Consider the following 16,397-nt stretch of genomic DNA (forward strand, 5'->3'; position numbering starts at 1 on the left):
GCTGACTTTGGATATCTATGCTCAGCTAAGGTCTTTGGGGCCTTTCCTTAGCTTCCAGACAGACACCAGAGGCAATACAGTGCAGCAGTGAGGGACAGACAGAGGGGAACCTGCCAGCTCCCCTATTTCTTCATTTGGGGGCCTTGGGTAAGTGACTTTTTCTCCTTGGTTCAGATTCCTGACTGTTAAATGGGACCAAACATACCTAGTTCAATTAGCTGACCCACCTCAGAGCTCTGCTGAGCACAATGTGGAATGGACATCCAACAGCTATTCAGCACAATTCTGTGGTTAAGAATACAGAATCAGAAGTCAGGCTGCCTGCCTTTTTAAATCCCAGTTTTGCTACTTTCTGTGCTGGTTCGGTGACCTCGGGCAAGAGTCTTAACTTTCCTGGGTCTCAATTTCCTCATCTGCAAAACGGGATAATAGCACTGATATCTAGGGTTTAGAGGGTTAAATGAGGGCTTGGCACATAGTAGGCACTAAATGTTAGCTAGTATTATTTTTATTATTCCCCACCTCTAAGTCTCTCAGGGGACAGGAAACTATCCCGAGTCTCCCTGGTCCCAACTAGCCATCCCTTCTTCAGTCTCACTTGAGTCCTCATGCTGTAATCCAGGTCACACACACACACATACACACACCAAGACACACAGACACACACAGAGGTCAGCAGAGCGGCCTCAGACACAGAAAAAAGTTTAATTCTGCTGCGGCGGAGGGTCCCGGCTCCGGCAGGGAGGGAAATTTGGTTTTGGACTTTGTTCATGTGGGGATTTATTTGGGAAAAGAGGAAGGAATAGGGGAGAGTCTGGTCCTTCCAGTGGGACCTGCCCGGGAGAATGTGTAGGGGAAGAGGTAATCGGGAGAGAGAGGGAAACGACTGGACAAGAAATCGGAGGGCGGAGGGAGAAGAGACGACGGGACAGAGAAAGGGGACACAAATAGGGAAGGGCAGACACGTAAGACAAAGACGACAGGGGACAAGACAGAGACGAAGGGAACAGAGAAAGGGGGACCCCAAGCCAGACCCGACGGGACCAGGGAAGTGAATGGGGTGGGGGTGGGGGCTTTGGAGGCTGCCGCGGGACAGAATAGGATCTAGTCCAGCCAGATACAAGAAATGGGCCCCTCGCCCCTGCCCCGGGTCCCGGGCGGGGGGAGGGGGCTCGTGTCTCAGTGCTGCAGTGTCGGGGGGGCCCTGCCCCTCCCCGCGCTTCGCTGTGTAAGGCACCGGCTCCAGCGAGGTCCGCGAGCGCGCGGGGGGAGGGGCAGGAGGGGGGCGAGGAGTCCGTGGAGGAGGGGGGCCCGGCTGCCCGCCCCCTAATCCCCTCGGGCCCGGGGGCGTGACCAAGAGCCGCAGACGAGGGAGCCCCGCCCCCCCCGGGGACAAGAAGGGCAAGTCTCCGCCTCTAGTCCCACGACTAGGCGCCGCGCTTTCTCCCCGAGTCCTGCCCCAGCGTCCGTGCGGCTGGGCGTTAGTCCGCGGCACCCAGGCGTCCTGGTGCCCGCCCGTCGCTCACACGGTACTCTCCAGCATCCACTCGGTGCTGGTAAAAGCCAGGCGTGCCCTGGCGGAGCCCAGCCCCAGGTCTCCGTCCTCCCCGGCCGCGCCCCCTCCGGCCCCGTCCAGGTGCGGCGTGGACCGGTGGCGCTTTGTCCGCCGGGCGCGGCGCGGGTAACTGTGGCTCTGGAAGAGCGCCCCGTAGTCCCCGTCGAACGAATAGCGCTGCTGCGGCCTCGATCGAGCCGGAGCCCCCCCAGGAACCAGAGCTAGAGTGGGAGGCACCGAAGCTGGCGGCCCCAGGGCCCCGGAACAGCTCCTCCGAGGGCCCGCTGCGGCCCGAGACTCCTCCCCAGAGGTTTCCTCAGACGGCAGCAGGCACAGCGAGGTGGCCGAGCCGCCCAGGGAGCGTCCAAGGACGGTCTCTGGCTCCGCGGTAGCCGTCTCGGCTGCGGTGGCCTTGGCCTCAACCGCCACTGCGGCAGCAGCTGGGGACGCCACCTCGCGCAGCGCCTCATAACGGTCTTGCGCCGGCGGGGGCGCGGACTGCGATGCACCTGCGCCGTTGGTCTGCGAGCAAACGTGGCTGACCCGCGGCGGCGACCTGGAGGTACCCTTGACGCGGCGGCCGTCCCCGTCGCCGTAGACCTTATAGCGGATCATGAGCAGAACGATGAAGACGAGGACCGATGCGACGATGACGCCCCCGATGGCGATGATCATGGTACCGCCCAAGAAATGGGCCCTCAATGGGCGGCAGGGCGCAGGATCCCCAGCGGTGGTAAACTGCACACAGCCCACCACTCGCGTGGCTGGCAGTGCTGTGGCCCCATCGTCGTAGACAGCCAGCACGCACAGGTCGTAGGCGCGGCCCGCTGCCAGATCATTCACCAGGAAGGTCTGGCTGGTGGATGGGATCATCCTGCAGGACAGGAGGGCATCAGCACTGGGTTAGCATCACTTCGTTTTCATGCCCCACCCGTGATGACCAGTGGGGACCAAACTATGTGTCCCTACTGGTATTTCACCCTCTATGGGACAGTAGCAGCCATTCAAGCGACAAATTCCCATCCTGTCAGGACCCCTGCTGAGGTCCATGGCCCTCCTCTGCGTGCCCTGCCCTCAGACCCACTCCTTGTGGTGTCTTGTCACCTATTAGGTAATATCTGCCATTCCTGTTCCCTCATCTGCATATCCTGACACACACACACCACTACCACCACCACCACCCACCCCGCAAGGGAGGAGGTGCTACAGCTTTTAAGGCCTGCCCTCAAGGAACACGCCTCCTGCCAGTGTCTCACTTTCATCGGGACAACCGCCATTTAAGGTCTACATATTTCCACCCTTTAAGGGCCCCCATACAACAGACCACGTCTTGTTTCCTGTATGTCTCATCCTCACTCAAGCGGACGCTGAGGTCAGCTCACCCACTCTGTTTTACTTCCGTTGGGACAATGGATGCTCTTCCACTTTCTCTTTTCTATGTATTCCCATCCTTTCTGGGGAAACTGATAGAGGCCACGGCCCTCACCTGCATGTCCCACCTCTGGGTAGATACATCAAGCTGTGTCTGTCTTCTGGGACAACTACCAAACCCCTCAAGTACCTATTCCCACCCACTAAGGGGCCATCTATAAGCCACTCCCCTTTTGATTGACCAGTGGCTTCCAAGCCACACTCCCAAGGCCTCCTAGGGATGGTTTCCCTACTGTGCCTAGGGCCATGTCCACTCTGCATGTCCTGCAATCAGTCACTCTGTGTGCACACTCTGCCCCAAAGCACCAGAGGTCATGAAATCATGCCCCCCGCCTAGATAAATTTCATCCATAATTGGATCAAATGTAACCAAGCAACATGCCCCTTTCTTGCTATGGGCCCCTGCCCTCCAATGAGGATCATTGTAAAGGAGCCATTATGCTGACAAAGCCTTGGAGCCCATGTTTGAGTCTCTCTGCCACTTGCTAGCTCTGTGACCTTAGGCAAGTTTCTTAAACCCTCTGTGCCTTGCTTCCCCAGAATGGAGATATTAAGATCATCATAAAGATAGTGTGATGTGTGAATAAATTAACACACCTAACGCCTGGCACCCAATAATTTCATCATGATTAGCTCACATCCCACCCTGTGTTGGCCAGTAACCCTTGCTGTGGCTCATACTTTACTGCCAACTGCACTCTTCCCCATCTGTAAGACCGTTCCCACTAGGCCTTGACCCTCTTCTATTGGGCACGTCCCTTCTGGGCTGTTGGCCACATCTGGGCTGTTGGCTAAGCCAGGACTGCCATGTCCACATGAATTTGCATGCCCGGGACTCAATCTCACAAGCCTTCCCCACCTCCAAAACTCTTAGTGGATCCCCAGAGACAAGGACTGGGGCCCCCTCTGCCTGGGAGGATGCTACAGGAGCCCTGTCTCCTGAGAGAGGCCACACCCCCATCTCCATGGGCCTCTTCTCTCTGGGAAACTTCACATTCCCTCCAACCAGGCCAGCTCTGGTCCTGAAGCCCACCTTAGCTCTGTTACCACCAAAGGCCACCCTTCAACCAGAAGATTTCAAATAAGCCCCCCCCCCAAAAGGCCTACCCACATTTCCGGTGGACCCCCCCTTCCTCCCATTTCACACACTGACCCCACCCCATGCAACCTCGGACCCCTAGCTGTATGTCTTCCTCATCCTCTCCTCTCCCCTTCCCAAGAGGCTTGGATTCCTCTTGTTCCTTCCCCCAAAGTAGCCAGTTGCTAGGGGCTCCCCACTTTTCAAGGACAGAGGCTGGCTCCTTAAGAAAGCTTCAGCTGGTGTGTCTCTAATTGGCTGCAAGACCTGAGCAGGCAGCAGATCAGGTTTCTGGTTGGTCGTCACCTCCGCCCATGGCAGCAGTGAGGAGGTTAACCCCTACAGCACCAGAACACAGGCATCTGCAATGGGGGACAGGGGACTGGAACTGTGGCCTTAAGGGGAAAGGAAGAGACCAGGGGTTTGTTGCCCTGCTGGGGACAGAGGGCCACCAACATCTGTGTACATGCAGTGTCTGAGGATACCCCCTCACCCCCCTCACACAGTGGCCAAGGGTTAAATAATGAAAGAGAGAAACAGAGAGGTGGAGAGTCACAGAAACCAAAAGTCATTTTCAGAAATGTATTCTCTTTCTCCCCTAATCCCTGCCTGGCAAACAGCAGGTGCTCACTAAATGTCTGTTCAATGTCAAAAGGGCAAGATTAGCAGTTAGAAGGGTAAGGCCTGGAATCCTGGCTCTGCCACTTTCCTCTGTGACCTTGAGCAAGTGATTTCCTCCCACTGAGTCTCAGTTTCCCTGTCTATAAAATGGGAGGGGGGATCATCATTGCTTCACAGCAGAGCTGGGAAGATCAAATGAGGTGGCACAGGGCCTAGCGCAGAGCAAGGGCTCAGTGCCTTAAAAGAGTCGGAGGGGGAGAGGGTACAGGCAGACAGAGGCAAAACAAGAGAATAACAGAGATGATAGGAGAAAGTAACCTTTTAATGTCTGTCTATACCGAACAGATCTGTCTACACCAGAGCAAGGGCTTCTAGCCATTATAAAATGGGAGGGGGTATCATCACCACTTTGCAACGAAGTGGGTAAGATCAAAGGATCATTTATTTATTTTTCTCATACTTTTCCTTTTTCTGTTCTGTAATGCACCCAGTGGGTTGATACAGTAACACTGGTATGTAATCTATAAATATAAATATAACTATACATATGTAAGTGTGCGAATATATTTCATGTTCCAAAATGTTTAACTGACAAGGTGAATGGCCAGACACCTTTGGCCAGCAGTGATGTAGCCCGGGAACCCCAGAGAGGAGGGACTGTGCTGGGCATATTCACGTCTGGCTCGTGTGGGGTCTCAACGAAGATTTACTAAATGCCTGAAAAGCAGAAAGAGATCGTGACACAGAAGTAGAAAGAGGAGGGGACAGGGCAAATGAGAGCCCAGGACAACTCCGCACAGCCATGTAGAGAACCGCGGCTGAGCAAGAAGGCCAAGGGGGTGCGCAGATGAGGGGGAGGGCCCCGGGAGTCGGTGGGCGGGGCATCCTGGGACTGCAGCACCCACCTGTAGACGAGGGAGTCATCCACGGAGCTGTTGTACTGGACCTGGTACATGCGGATTCCGGGGACGGGCCTCTGGGCCGGCCAGCGGATGAGCACCGAGTTCGAGGTCAGCTCCGCCGCCACTAGCCGGCGCTCAGCAGCTGACTCGTTGGCACCAGGGCGGCCGGGTGTCGCTATGTCGGAGGAGCCAGGCTCGGTGAGAGGCGGCGGGGCGGCCGGCGGGGGCGCCATCAGAGGCAGGGGCACCACGCACACCTCCACTGGTGCCGTGGCTTCCCCGGCGGCGTTGGAGGCGATGCAGGTGAAGGTGCCGCTGTCCCGTAAGGTGGTGATGGTTACATCCAGCGTCCCGTCCCCCCGCACCCGGGTCCGGCTTGAGTTCCCCAGCAGCCGCCCGTCGGGCGCGACCCAGTGCACCACGGGCTCGGGGTCCCCCACGGCGCGGCACCGCAGGCTGACCGCCTGGCCCTCCACCACCAGGGCCCGGCCCCCCGCCTGCCGAGTAATGAGCGGCGGTTCGCACAGGAACTCCTCCTCTGGGATGGACCAGAAGTAGCGGTCGGTGAGGTGCTCGGGGGTGGCGCATGTCTCCAGGTCATCTTCCCGGGTCAGCCGCCGCAGCCAGAGCAGCTCGCAGTTGCAGTGCAGCGGGTTGCCGCCAAAGCTGACCGTGAGCGGTGTGGGCGGCTTCGGCCCCGCACCCTGGGACCGCAGGAAGAGGCCATCGGGGGGCAGTTTATGGAGGCGGTTGGAGGTCATGTCCAGGCGAACCAGTTTGTGCAGCTGCACGAAGGTCCCTTCAGCGATGTGGTCGATGAGATTGTGGTCCAGCGTGAGGGTATTCAGGTTCACCATCTGGCCCACAGCCTCCCACGGCAGGGCCTCGAGGTTGTTGTAGGACAGATCCAGGTCCTCCACGGTGGAGAGGAAGGCATCGAAGGCAGCGGACTCCACCCGGCGGATCTGGTTGTTGCCAAGGATCAGGTGACGGAGGTTGCCCAGGCCGCGGAGCTGGTCGCCGCGCACCTCGGCCAGGCGGTTGCTGTCCAGGTGCAGGGCGCGGAGGGCGCGGAGGTCGGCGAAGGCGCCGGCGGCCACCTGGCCGATGGTGTTGCGGGACAGGGTGAGGTGCACCAGGCTGGTCATGTTGGCGAAGTCCCTGCGGCGGACAGCCGCGATGAAGTTGTCTGTGAGCCGCAGCTCCACCACGCGCCGGTCGATGGCCGGCGGCACGAAGAGCAGGCCAGTCTTGGCACACAACATGGTCAGCGTGGGCGCCACGTTCTGGCAGATGCAGCGGCCGGGACAGGGCTGACCACGGGATGCCCCAGCCCAGAGCAGCAGCAGAAAGGGCAGGGCAGCAGGCGGCGGCGAGAGGAGCGCCGAGCCGAAGGGGCCCGGAGCCATGGTGCAGTAAGGGGAGAGCAGTGGGGCGTGAGACCTGCGAGGGAAGGAGAGGGGGTTATGCAGGCGCAGGGCTTGACCACCAGCCTGGCCGCCCACCATATCCCTCCCTTCCCAACAACCGCGGCAGAACAGTGGCAGGACTGCTCATCAGTGGCCATGCATTTCATCGTTAAGGGACAATATTTCCACGCTGGTTGATAAACTTCACTACCCCACCCCTGAGTGTCCCAATCCCAACTCTGACTCTCCTCCAGAAGGCCCAGACTTCTCATGATTTCCCAACCAGCGGGGTGACACCTGACTAAGCCTAGGCCTTCCAGTACCCACTTAATATTCGGAAAACTCATGGCTGACTAGGGTTTAAGGTCATGAATTTCAAAGCCACAGCCCCTGGGTTCAAATTCCAGCTCTGACACTTACTAGCTGTGTGACCTCGGGCAAGTGTCTGAACCTCTCTGAATCTCGGTTTCTTCATCTGTAAAATGGAGATAAGAACAGGCCTTACCTCTGTGAGGATTAAATGGGTTAATGAGCATTATGTACTTAGAACCACACCTGGCCCATGAAATCTGTTCAACTCATGTTGGTGATTATTATCACCATGACCACGGGGTGCCCACTATGTGCTGGGCATAGAAGTGTGCACCATCATTAAAAGTAAGCGCTCTGAAATCACACAGACTCAGACTTCACGTCCTGGTTCCCCCACTTGCTCGCTCGGTGACCCCAAACGAATGTTTCCCCTAACCTAGGCCATAACTTCTTGATTTGCAAAATGGGATGATGATCATACCATCTTCCCTGGGTTGTTGCAATGGTTCTGTGAGCTCATTCAGTGGGAACCACTGAGCACAGGGTCTGCCACACAGTAAATATTCAGTGAATGTTAAGGTTAAGCCCCTCCCCCCCGCAAACATACCCCCACTTGGGAGTGGCAGAGGGATTCTGAAGGTAGGAGGGGCTGAGAAAAGCACATGTCTTCCGGCTCAGCCTTGGGAAGTCCTTCTCTAAGCCAGGTTTCATCCTGGGCCCTGGTGAGCTCCCAGGCAGCAGGCAGGCTTTCATGCTCACATCAGCGGGCACTTACAAGGCCCCATACATGCCCACACTCACACACACTCTCACACACTCACGCTATGCCTCTGCTCCAGGCAAAACCTTCCGGCAGGGATTTCCCTGCGGTGCCTGCAGCCCACGATGTGTCAGCTCCCATCACAACAAGGGGTGGGTGGGGGGTGAAGAGGAAAGGATGGGAAGGGGGCGTCCCTGAAACTGCTTTCACCCCACCCTGCACCGGGTCCCTGCTGGCCCACCTCCTAGGAATCTGCAGTTTGGGGCTGCGGCCTGCTGTGGCCCTAGGTCTTCCAGGCTGTGGGGAGGGAGACCAAGACAGAGAGAGACAGGTGAAGAGACAGACAAATGGCGGGGGGGGGGGGGGTGGACTGGCAAGAACAGATAGAGAAAGAAAGGGCAAAAAGAGAACTTGAGGTGTGCCTGGCGGGCAAAGCATATGACTCTAGATCTTAGCATGGTGAGTTCGAGCCCCACATTGTGCCAGGAGCTCACATAGATAAATGAGTAAATAAGCAAGTAAGTAAATAAATAAATAAATAAAAGGAAAGGAAACAAGAAAGAATCTGAAAGAAAGTTACAGAGGCAAGGAGTCAGCCTGAAGCCAAGAGAGACTGAAGAACAGAGAACAAGACACAGAGAAGGGCATTGAGATCAAAAGATGAAGAGGGGAGAGTGAGCCAGAAGAGGCAGGAGGCAATCTGAAGACACTATAGTGAGAGACCAAGAGAGAGGCAGAAAGAGATAGAGACGGAGAGCCAGTGCCTGGGATGCACAGAGGACGAGGGGCAGAGTTGGGGCATCCCACCGAGTCTCTGAGCGCCCCCCATTAATTGGTCTTGCGCTCTGCGCCCGGGAGACTGATCAGTCTCAGGTAGAAAACCCTGGCCTGCCAGGCAGAGCTCCCGAGTTCGGAGCCCCAGCTCTGCACCTGCTCGGCTGCGGGGTCTCTAAGGCTCAGAACCCCAGTCTGTGAAGCACAAGTACACGGTTTTGCCTCCCACAGCTGGGGTGGGACTCAAGTGAAAGGAATAATAACAGCAATGGAAATAGCTAACGTTTATTGAGAGGCAGTGCGGCATCGCAAGGAAGAACCGGGACCTGACTGCTGTGGCTCATACCCCAGGCCCCAGCAGCGTGACTTTAATCGAGTGACTTCCTCTCTTTGTGCCCCAGTGTGCTCATCTGTAAAATGGGGAATAATGGGAGCAGCTACCTCATGGGGTTATTTTAAGTATTCAGAGATAATACAGTGTTACATGTTTAGGGACAGTTCCTGACAGAGTAAACCCTGTATAAATATTAGCAGCCATCATCATCATCATCATCTTATTATCATTATTATTACTATTGCTAATTATTACTAAATATTTTTACTATTATTACTAAATATTATTACTATTACTACTAATAATTATTAACATATCATTTTTCTCTGGCTCTCTCTCAGCCACTAGCAGGTCAGGTGACCAGGAGATCTTCCCACACGCGCACACACACACACACACACAAATGGTAAACCATGTCCGTGCCGCTCTCCAAATGCAGGGGATCACTTCATGTTGTGAAACTCTCTGTGCCCTTTTCCCGTATCACCAGGAGACTTCCCTGTCCCCACCACCTTACCCATCCAGAGAGGGGATGCCTGCAGGCCTAAAACCCCCACCTCCCACCCGTGTCCAGGCTCTACCATGAACCCTGACCCAAACACGATACTCTTGACCTTGTTGTCACCCTCACCCCCACCCCTTGGACACTGCCATACCCTGCCCTGAAATCCATACCAGGCAGGGCTTCAGGCCTCCAGCTGGCTCAGAGCAGGCCCAATCACTCCACATCTCTCTCCCCAGCCTGGAGGACCCCACTCACCTCTCTGCAGGGAGTCAGGGCCTGGGCCAGTACCTGCAAAGAAACAAAATGACCCTATTAGCATCCTTCAGGCTCCTCTCTGAAGACTTGCCTCAGAGACCATCCCAGCCAAGGAAGTCTCTGGGGTGATCATTCTCTCCGCCCTCCTGCTGCAGACTACACGATCTCAGACGGACCCAGCGAGTCATTTCTGGAATCCAGGGAGTCTGGGCCTCAGGACTGTTCACCCTCCAAACCCAGGAGTCCAGGACTTTAACCCTTTGTCCTCTGTGGGCTCACCAGGCCAGAGAACCCAGCCCCCTCCTCCCTCAAGACCTGGCGTCTGCAACCCCCATCTCTTCCTTCTTCAAACTCCAGAGTCTAGGTTTCTTCCTTTCTCAAGATCCAGGAACTGGCCTCCCAGCCACCTTCTCTTGTAGATCCGGGATTTCAGGCTCCCAGCATGTTCCAGAGTTCACATCCCAGTCCCCCAACTTTGTAGGAAAGAACCAGAGGCCCCCATCCTCGCCATCATACCATTGTCATACCAACATGTGCAGACACGCCAAAACCCACATGGACCCAGAGTCAAAGTCTCCACATCTGGATTTCCAGGAACACACCAGCCAGATGTGTGCCCCCACTCTCCGTGGGCTCTTGGCCTGGCATGCGGACACACTTGTGTCCTTGGACACCCCCCTCCACGAGGGACCCAAGCATACCACAGGTCACACCACACAGGCTCCAGTCTCACTGGGCCAAGAAGTGAGGTCAGCCTCGTGCCAGGGAGACAAGCACATGCATACAGATTGCCCCGCACGTATCAATGGATACAACCCCAATCCCCAAAGACCAACACTGACACATAAATGGACTCACAGCACAGACACACACCCTCAAGGGGGACACACTCGCACACAAGCACGCATGTACAGCACTGCCTTTCCTTTGCACATTCATACATACCCACAGACACACACAGCAGAGAAACCTGTGTGCCCCCTTGCAGACAACCAGATTCATGCTTCTATAACAGACACACACGTGCACGCTTGCCAACACACAGGGGCCCATACATACAACATATACTCACTTGCACATACAGGTGACACACAGTGCAGGCTCTTAAATGCTCAGACACACTCCTACACACTCACACAACTTCACATATCCCCAAGGTGCATGGTCACAAACCTGCTCCATCCCCACACCGTCAGATGCACAAACGCACACACCAGCGGATACACACCTCACACATACACAGAACCACAAGCACACACAGGCAACACAAAAACTGATACTCAAGCCCACAGGCACAAAAAGATCCACTTTGCACACACATTCTGAGATGTTCACTCATGACAGACACATGCTCACACAAGAGCCCTGGGAGGGATATTACACACTTCCAAAATGCACATGAAATATTGAACCACAGTAGCATAGTCAACAGATAGGCATACATTCACACTCACAGTCATGAACACGCATCCTGGCCCTGAGGTACCCCCACCCCACCTACATCCCAGCTCAAAGAAATCCTAACATTCTTCCCTCCCAGCACATCCTCCCCCCACCCCCAACCAAGGCACCAGCCATGGCCTGAGGTCAGAGTTCAGCAGGTGGGGTCTCAAAGGGTTGGGGGGGCTGAGTCCTAGAGCCCCTCTGCAAGGCAATCCTCCCTCCAGCCGCCCAAAGATCCCCCGGCCTGGCCATCTGTATGCCGGCAACTCAGGCCCTATCTGCGGAGATGTGGCGGGTGGGGGGATTGAGGTGGGGTGGGTGGGGAAGGGCCGGGTCTGTGCCCCTCCCCTCCGGCCCATCTGTCCATCCCTCGGCCTCTCATCCCTCCATCTGTCCACCTACCGGCCGCCCATCCCCCCCCCACCTCCCAAGCACCGGGAAGGGGAAGACATGGCCGTCTCCCCCAAGGACCGCTGAGGACCCCCCAGTTGACATGGACCGAGGGAGCGGCAAACTCCCCTCCCCCAAACCCACACAGAGGCCTGGACCCACAAGGAACGAGCCCCAGCCCCTAGCCGGGAACCTGAGGTGGACGCACAGACACACACCCTCAGAGACATGCAACCCGCAGATACACATACACACACACACACACACAACACAAATGGACACCCAAACGGGCACACCCGGCTACACAAACCCTAGGATGGACATCCAACCTGGACCCGGACATCCAACCTGGACCCAAACACCCAACGCATCCAGCCCCGCGCACACTCGCTGGGGGGGGGCGGGGGGCACCCACACCTGGGCACACAACCCACGCACACACACCTGCACACAGCCCCTCCGATGGGCGCGCGACAGCCCCCCAGACACACAGCCGGAGGGGCAGCCGCTCAGGGGGACACGCGCGCGGCCGGACACAGCACCTCGGCTCGACACCCCGCACACACCCGGATAGCCACACAAGCAGGGCGCCGCACACGCCGGCGCCGGGCACACACAGGGCCGCGCGAGCGCACGCCGGGCCCGCCGCAGCGCCGCGGACACACACTCACGCTCGCACGCTCACACCCGCGCTCCCACCGGCGCCCCCGCCCGCCGCCTCCCGGGCCGCTGCGGGCCGCGCTCACCCAGCCCGGGGGGGGCCCCGGGCCCGGCCCCGCCGCCGCCGCCTCGCTCCGCGCCATGGTGGGGGGAGGGCCGGGGGAGGGGGCGCGGTGCCGCGGGGCCGCCTCCCTCCCGCCTCCCGCCCTCCCTCCCGAGCCGCCGCCGAGCTCCGCCCTCCGCGCCGCCCGCCGCCAGAGCCCCGACGCCACCACCGCCGCAAGGGGGGAGGGGGCGCCGACCGGAGGGGCGGGCGGGGCGGCCGCACCGCCCAGACCCCCGCCCGGGGGCGCGCCGCAGACCCCTCTCCGCTGCGGAGCCACCGGCCCGCCCCCGACCCCTCCCCAGCCCCACCTCCAGCCCTGCCGGCTTCCCCTGAGACCCCCCCCCAGACCACGCCCCAACTGGCGTGGGGACTCGGCTGAGACCTGGGATCATGTCCGAATACCCAGGGGAACCTCAGACCATGCCTTACCTCTTCTGAGGATCCAAACCATGTTCTACAGCCATCCAGGAACCCACAAACCATGTCCTACTCTCCTTGGTGACCTCAGACTCTGCCCCATACTCCAGTGGGGGCCCCAGGCCATATCCCAGCACCCAGGGGGCATCCAGAGCACCCCCCCGCAGGGATCCTAAATCACACCATAAGATTCAGGTAGACCCCAGACCATGCCCCAGCTTCCAGAGAGGACCCAAACCGTATTTCAACATCCAGGGAGATACCAAGATCATGTCTTACTTCCTTTGGGGACCCAAACCATGTCCTTCTGCATCTTGGAGGCCCCCCCAGCCATGTCCTTCCACCCTCTAGGACCACAAACCATTCCCTGACCCCCAGGAGGGACTCCAGACCATGTCTAATTTCTAGGGGGACCCCAAGATGTCTCTTATTCCCCCTACCTTTCCTCACTACCTCCCATCAGACCCCAGATCATCCTTCCCTCTAAAGCCCCCCTTGGTTTCCAGAATCCCTGATTTGTGCCAGGTTCTTTCCCTCCTGTTCCTACTCTTTTTTTTGGACCCTGCAGACCCTTCCCCCTCCCCGTGACTTCCATGGATCCCAGGATTCTTTGCTCCTTCCTTGGTTAGACTCCTTTCTTGCCCAACTCCTACCCAATAGCTGACCCCCCCCAGTCCCTCCCCCAAATCCCACTGAGTATCTCAGGCCACTCTCCACCTTTTTCTGAGATACTCAGAAACCAACAAGGCCTCCCCTGCAAATCCATCTTATTGCAGACCCCCAGCTCCTTGGCAACTCAAACCCTTCCCATTTTGGATCCCACTGTATCAAGGTCCTCTGTCAAACCCCTTCCCTAAATTCTTCCTAGTCACATCATCATCACTTGTAGCCTGCCCTGTCCCCCAGATCAAGGTCACCTCTGCAAAACCTCCCCTTCAGTGAACCTTGACCCCACTCACCACCATTAGATGCCCCCTGGGGACACCCACGATCCTCCCCACCAATCTCCAGATTCCAACATCACCACCATTGATGGTGCCTCCAGCCAGGCACCACCACCCCCACCCTGGTTCTTGATGCTCCCTGATGGGGTGTGGAGGTCCTGGGCTGGGAAGATGGAGAGAGAGAATAGTTAACAACCACAAAAGTGGACAAGCGTCCAGTGCTACTGTGTGCCAGGGATGGTTCTAACAGCTTCCTACATGACTCCATTGACTCCTCCCAGGTGCCAGATGAGGAGGTCCCATCACACCCCTATTTTACAGATGAGGAAAATTTAACCACAGAGAGGTTAGGTAATTCGCCTCAGGTCACACAGGTAACAAATGGCAGGAAGTGAAAGGAAAAGAAGGCCATGGCCGGCCTGGGATGGAAAAGGGAGTTCCACTGAGATGGGGAAACAAAGAGCTTGAGCCCAAGTATCTCTGGCCCTACCCACCTGTTGACATCCTTTACCACTCTCATTTCCTAGCCCCCCACAATGGCCTTCCTACTCCTCCAATACACCAGCTCAGTCCAGCCCCTGGGGTCTTTGCACTCTTTCCCCTTCCTTTTCATTCAAGTCTTAATTCAACTGTGATCTCTTCAGAGAGTCCTTCCCTCCCCCCCCCCAGTCCCCCCCCCCCCACCAATTGTCCAGATGTCTGCCACTTACTCTGAAATCCATAAAAAAGAAGATGGGTTGATGGATGGGTTGACTGGATGGTGAGGTGAGAAAGCAAGTACAATAAAACGTTAATGGTAGAATCTAGGTGGTGGGTCTATGAGGAGGGTTCGCTGTAAAATTATTTCAACTTTGCTGCATGTTGGAAATATTTCCTAATATATATTTCCTAATACATAGTCACCTAATACTGGTGAGCAGGGGGAGTCTTCTAGAGACTAAAGAGGCAACAAAAGGTCCCACTATTTCTATCCCATCATCTCATTTTATCCCCTACCTAGCATTTATCATGCTTGCTGATAATGTTTGTCTCTTTATTGTTTACTTATGTGTTTGTTTCTTGCTTGTTGTCTAGTCATTGAAATATAAGCCTCCTGAGAGGAGAGAAATGGGCACCAATTCTCTCCAGTGTCCAGAACGACGAAGGACACCCAGTGGGTGCTCAGCAAACATGTATTCTTAATAGCCTCTCAGGAGAGGGCCCAGGAGCTAGGCCCACCCCAGACTCACCACAGGAGCCACACTCAGCAATAAACATAATGTTCCAGCCTGGGGTCACTAGAAGGGAAGAGGGAAACCCCCAGCGATTGGAGGCTGTGAGTTGGCCTGAAAAGAGGGCAACAGGTGGAAGTTTCCTCCAGCCTTAATTCCTACCCCAGACATTTTAATAGAGACAGGCAACCATTCTCACACTTCCACAATTAGGCCCCGCCCCCAAGCCTAGTTACACACGCACACAGACACCCTCACACCCCCAATCCCACCCCCGCGCCCCCTCTCCAAGGCTCTGCCCAAAGCAAACCGCCCCCCCTCAGCCTTTCTGACATCAGGTTGCCCTCGGGCCCAGGTCCTACCCTCTTAGCCCCAACACTGCCCCCTGCACCTTAAACTCCACCCCAAAAGCATCTTTCAGTCCAGGCACCACTTGCCTAATTTAGATCCTCCATTCTCAGTTCCGCCCTAAATCCCGTTTCTTCCTCTCTAACATAAGCCCTACTCTCCTTTAAGGTTAGCAGGAAGAAGCGCCCCAGGGAAACCCTAGAGCCTGGATTCAAAAATTAAGGAGCCTGGATCTGTGAAGCCTAAGTGAAAGCAGGTGGAAAGAGAGGAGGTAGTCCCTCGTTTGTTCTGGGAGGACCCTTGAAGGAGGACCCTTGAAGGAGTGGCCCCCAACCTAGAGCCACTCCCCATTGTGCTGACTCTCCATTGGATAGTGTATTCCGCTCTGCCTCTCTGATTGGTCCCTCCGCAATCCCTCTAGCCAAACCTCCTCTGTATTGGGCATTCCCGAGTCACCCTCTCTGATTGGTCCTTGCGTTCCAAATTCCCTGCTCCTGATTGGGCAACTCCTCGTACATGCCTCTTCCTGATTGGATTGTTTGCAATCATGAGTCTGGAGGCTGACAGAAGTTCAACTACGTGGGAAGTAGGAGAGAGAGAGGGGAGGGGAAGGAAGAGGAAGGGATGAATCCCTAAATTCCCTGCCGGAGAGAGGGAGTGGCCCTTGACCACCAGATAGCCTTGAATTAAAGTTCTAACTGTGCAAACCCCTAGCAGTGGGGTTTCAGGCAACTATTTTGGCTTCTGTGCCTCAGTTTATTCATCTGTAAATTGGGGATAATTATGATACCATTCTCATGAGATTTTGTAAAGATTAAATGAGTTAACAGCTGTAAAGGGCTTATAGAAGTACTTGGCACATAGGAAGCCCTCAATCAAAGAGTTAACTATTATTATTAATTTGATCATGTAAGTGCACGACCTTGGACAAGTCCTTTTGCC

At 56.4% G+C, this 16,397-nt stretch overlaps 1 protein-coding gene and 1 long non-coding RNA gene across 4 annotated transcripts; both read right to left on the reverse strand.

The window, feature by feature from the left end:
• Positions 1–672: 672 nt before the first annotated feature.
• On the reverse strand, positions 673–7,006 carry LRFN1 (leucine rich repeat and fibronectin type III domain containing 1). The gene is made up of 2 exons (XM_032841742.1): positions 5,591–7,006; positions 673–2,429 (listed from the first exon to the last, which is right to left on the reverse strand). Exons 1-2 carry the CDS (start codon positions 6,994–6,996, stop codon positions 1,523–1,525), a joined length of 2,313 nt encoding a protein of 770 aa, XP_032697633.1. The 5' UTR covers positions 6,997–7,006; the 3' UTR covers positions 673–1,522.
• A 202-nt stretch (positions 7,007–7,208) lies between these two features.
• On the reverse strand, positions 7,209–12,621 carry LOC116857546. Of its 3 annotated transcripts, none has more exons than XR_004380766.1 (3): positions 12,516–12,621; positions 9,852–9,969; positions 7,209–7,471 (listed from the first exon to the last, which is right to left on the reverse strand). It is a non-coding gene; the product is annotated as an uncharacterized LOC116857546 (long non-coding RNA). The 3 variants fall into 3 exon arrangements; XR_004380765.1 differs by lacking the exon at positions 12,516–12,621 and adding an exon at positions 12,214–12,436; XR_004380767.1 differs by lacking the exon at positions 12,516–12,621 and adding an exon at positions 10,344–11,384.
• Positions 12,622–16,397: the final 3,776 nt, after the last annotated feature.

The sequence above is a fragment of the Lontra canadensis genome, unplaced genomic scaffold, assembly GCF_010015895.1.
Source record: "Lontra canadensis isolate GAN:19392208 unplaced genomic scaffold, GSC_riverotter_1.0 scaffold125, whole genome shotgun sequence".
In the NCBI taxonomy this organism is placed as follows: Eukaryota; Metazoa; Chordata; class Mammalia; order Carnivora; family Mustelidae; genus Lontra; species Lontra canadensis.

Excerpts from the sequence above, each read along its gene's own strand:
- LRFN1 (XM_032841742.1), bottom strand. The coding sequence starts at position 6,996 with ATGGCTCCGGGCCCCTTCGGCTCGGCGCTCCTCTCGCCGCCGCCTGCT. Across the intron at positions 2,430-5,590 it reads GATGACTCCCTCGTCTACAG|GATGATCCCATCCACCAGCC; the intron begins GTGGGTGCTGCA and ends CCTGTCCTGCAG.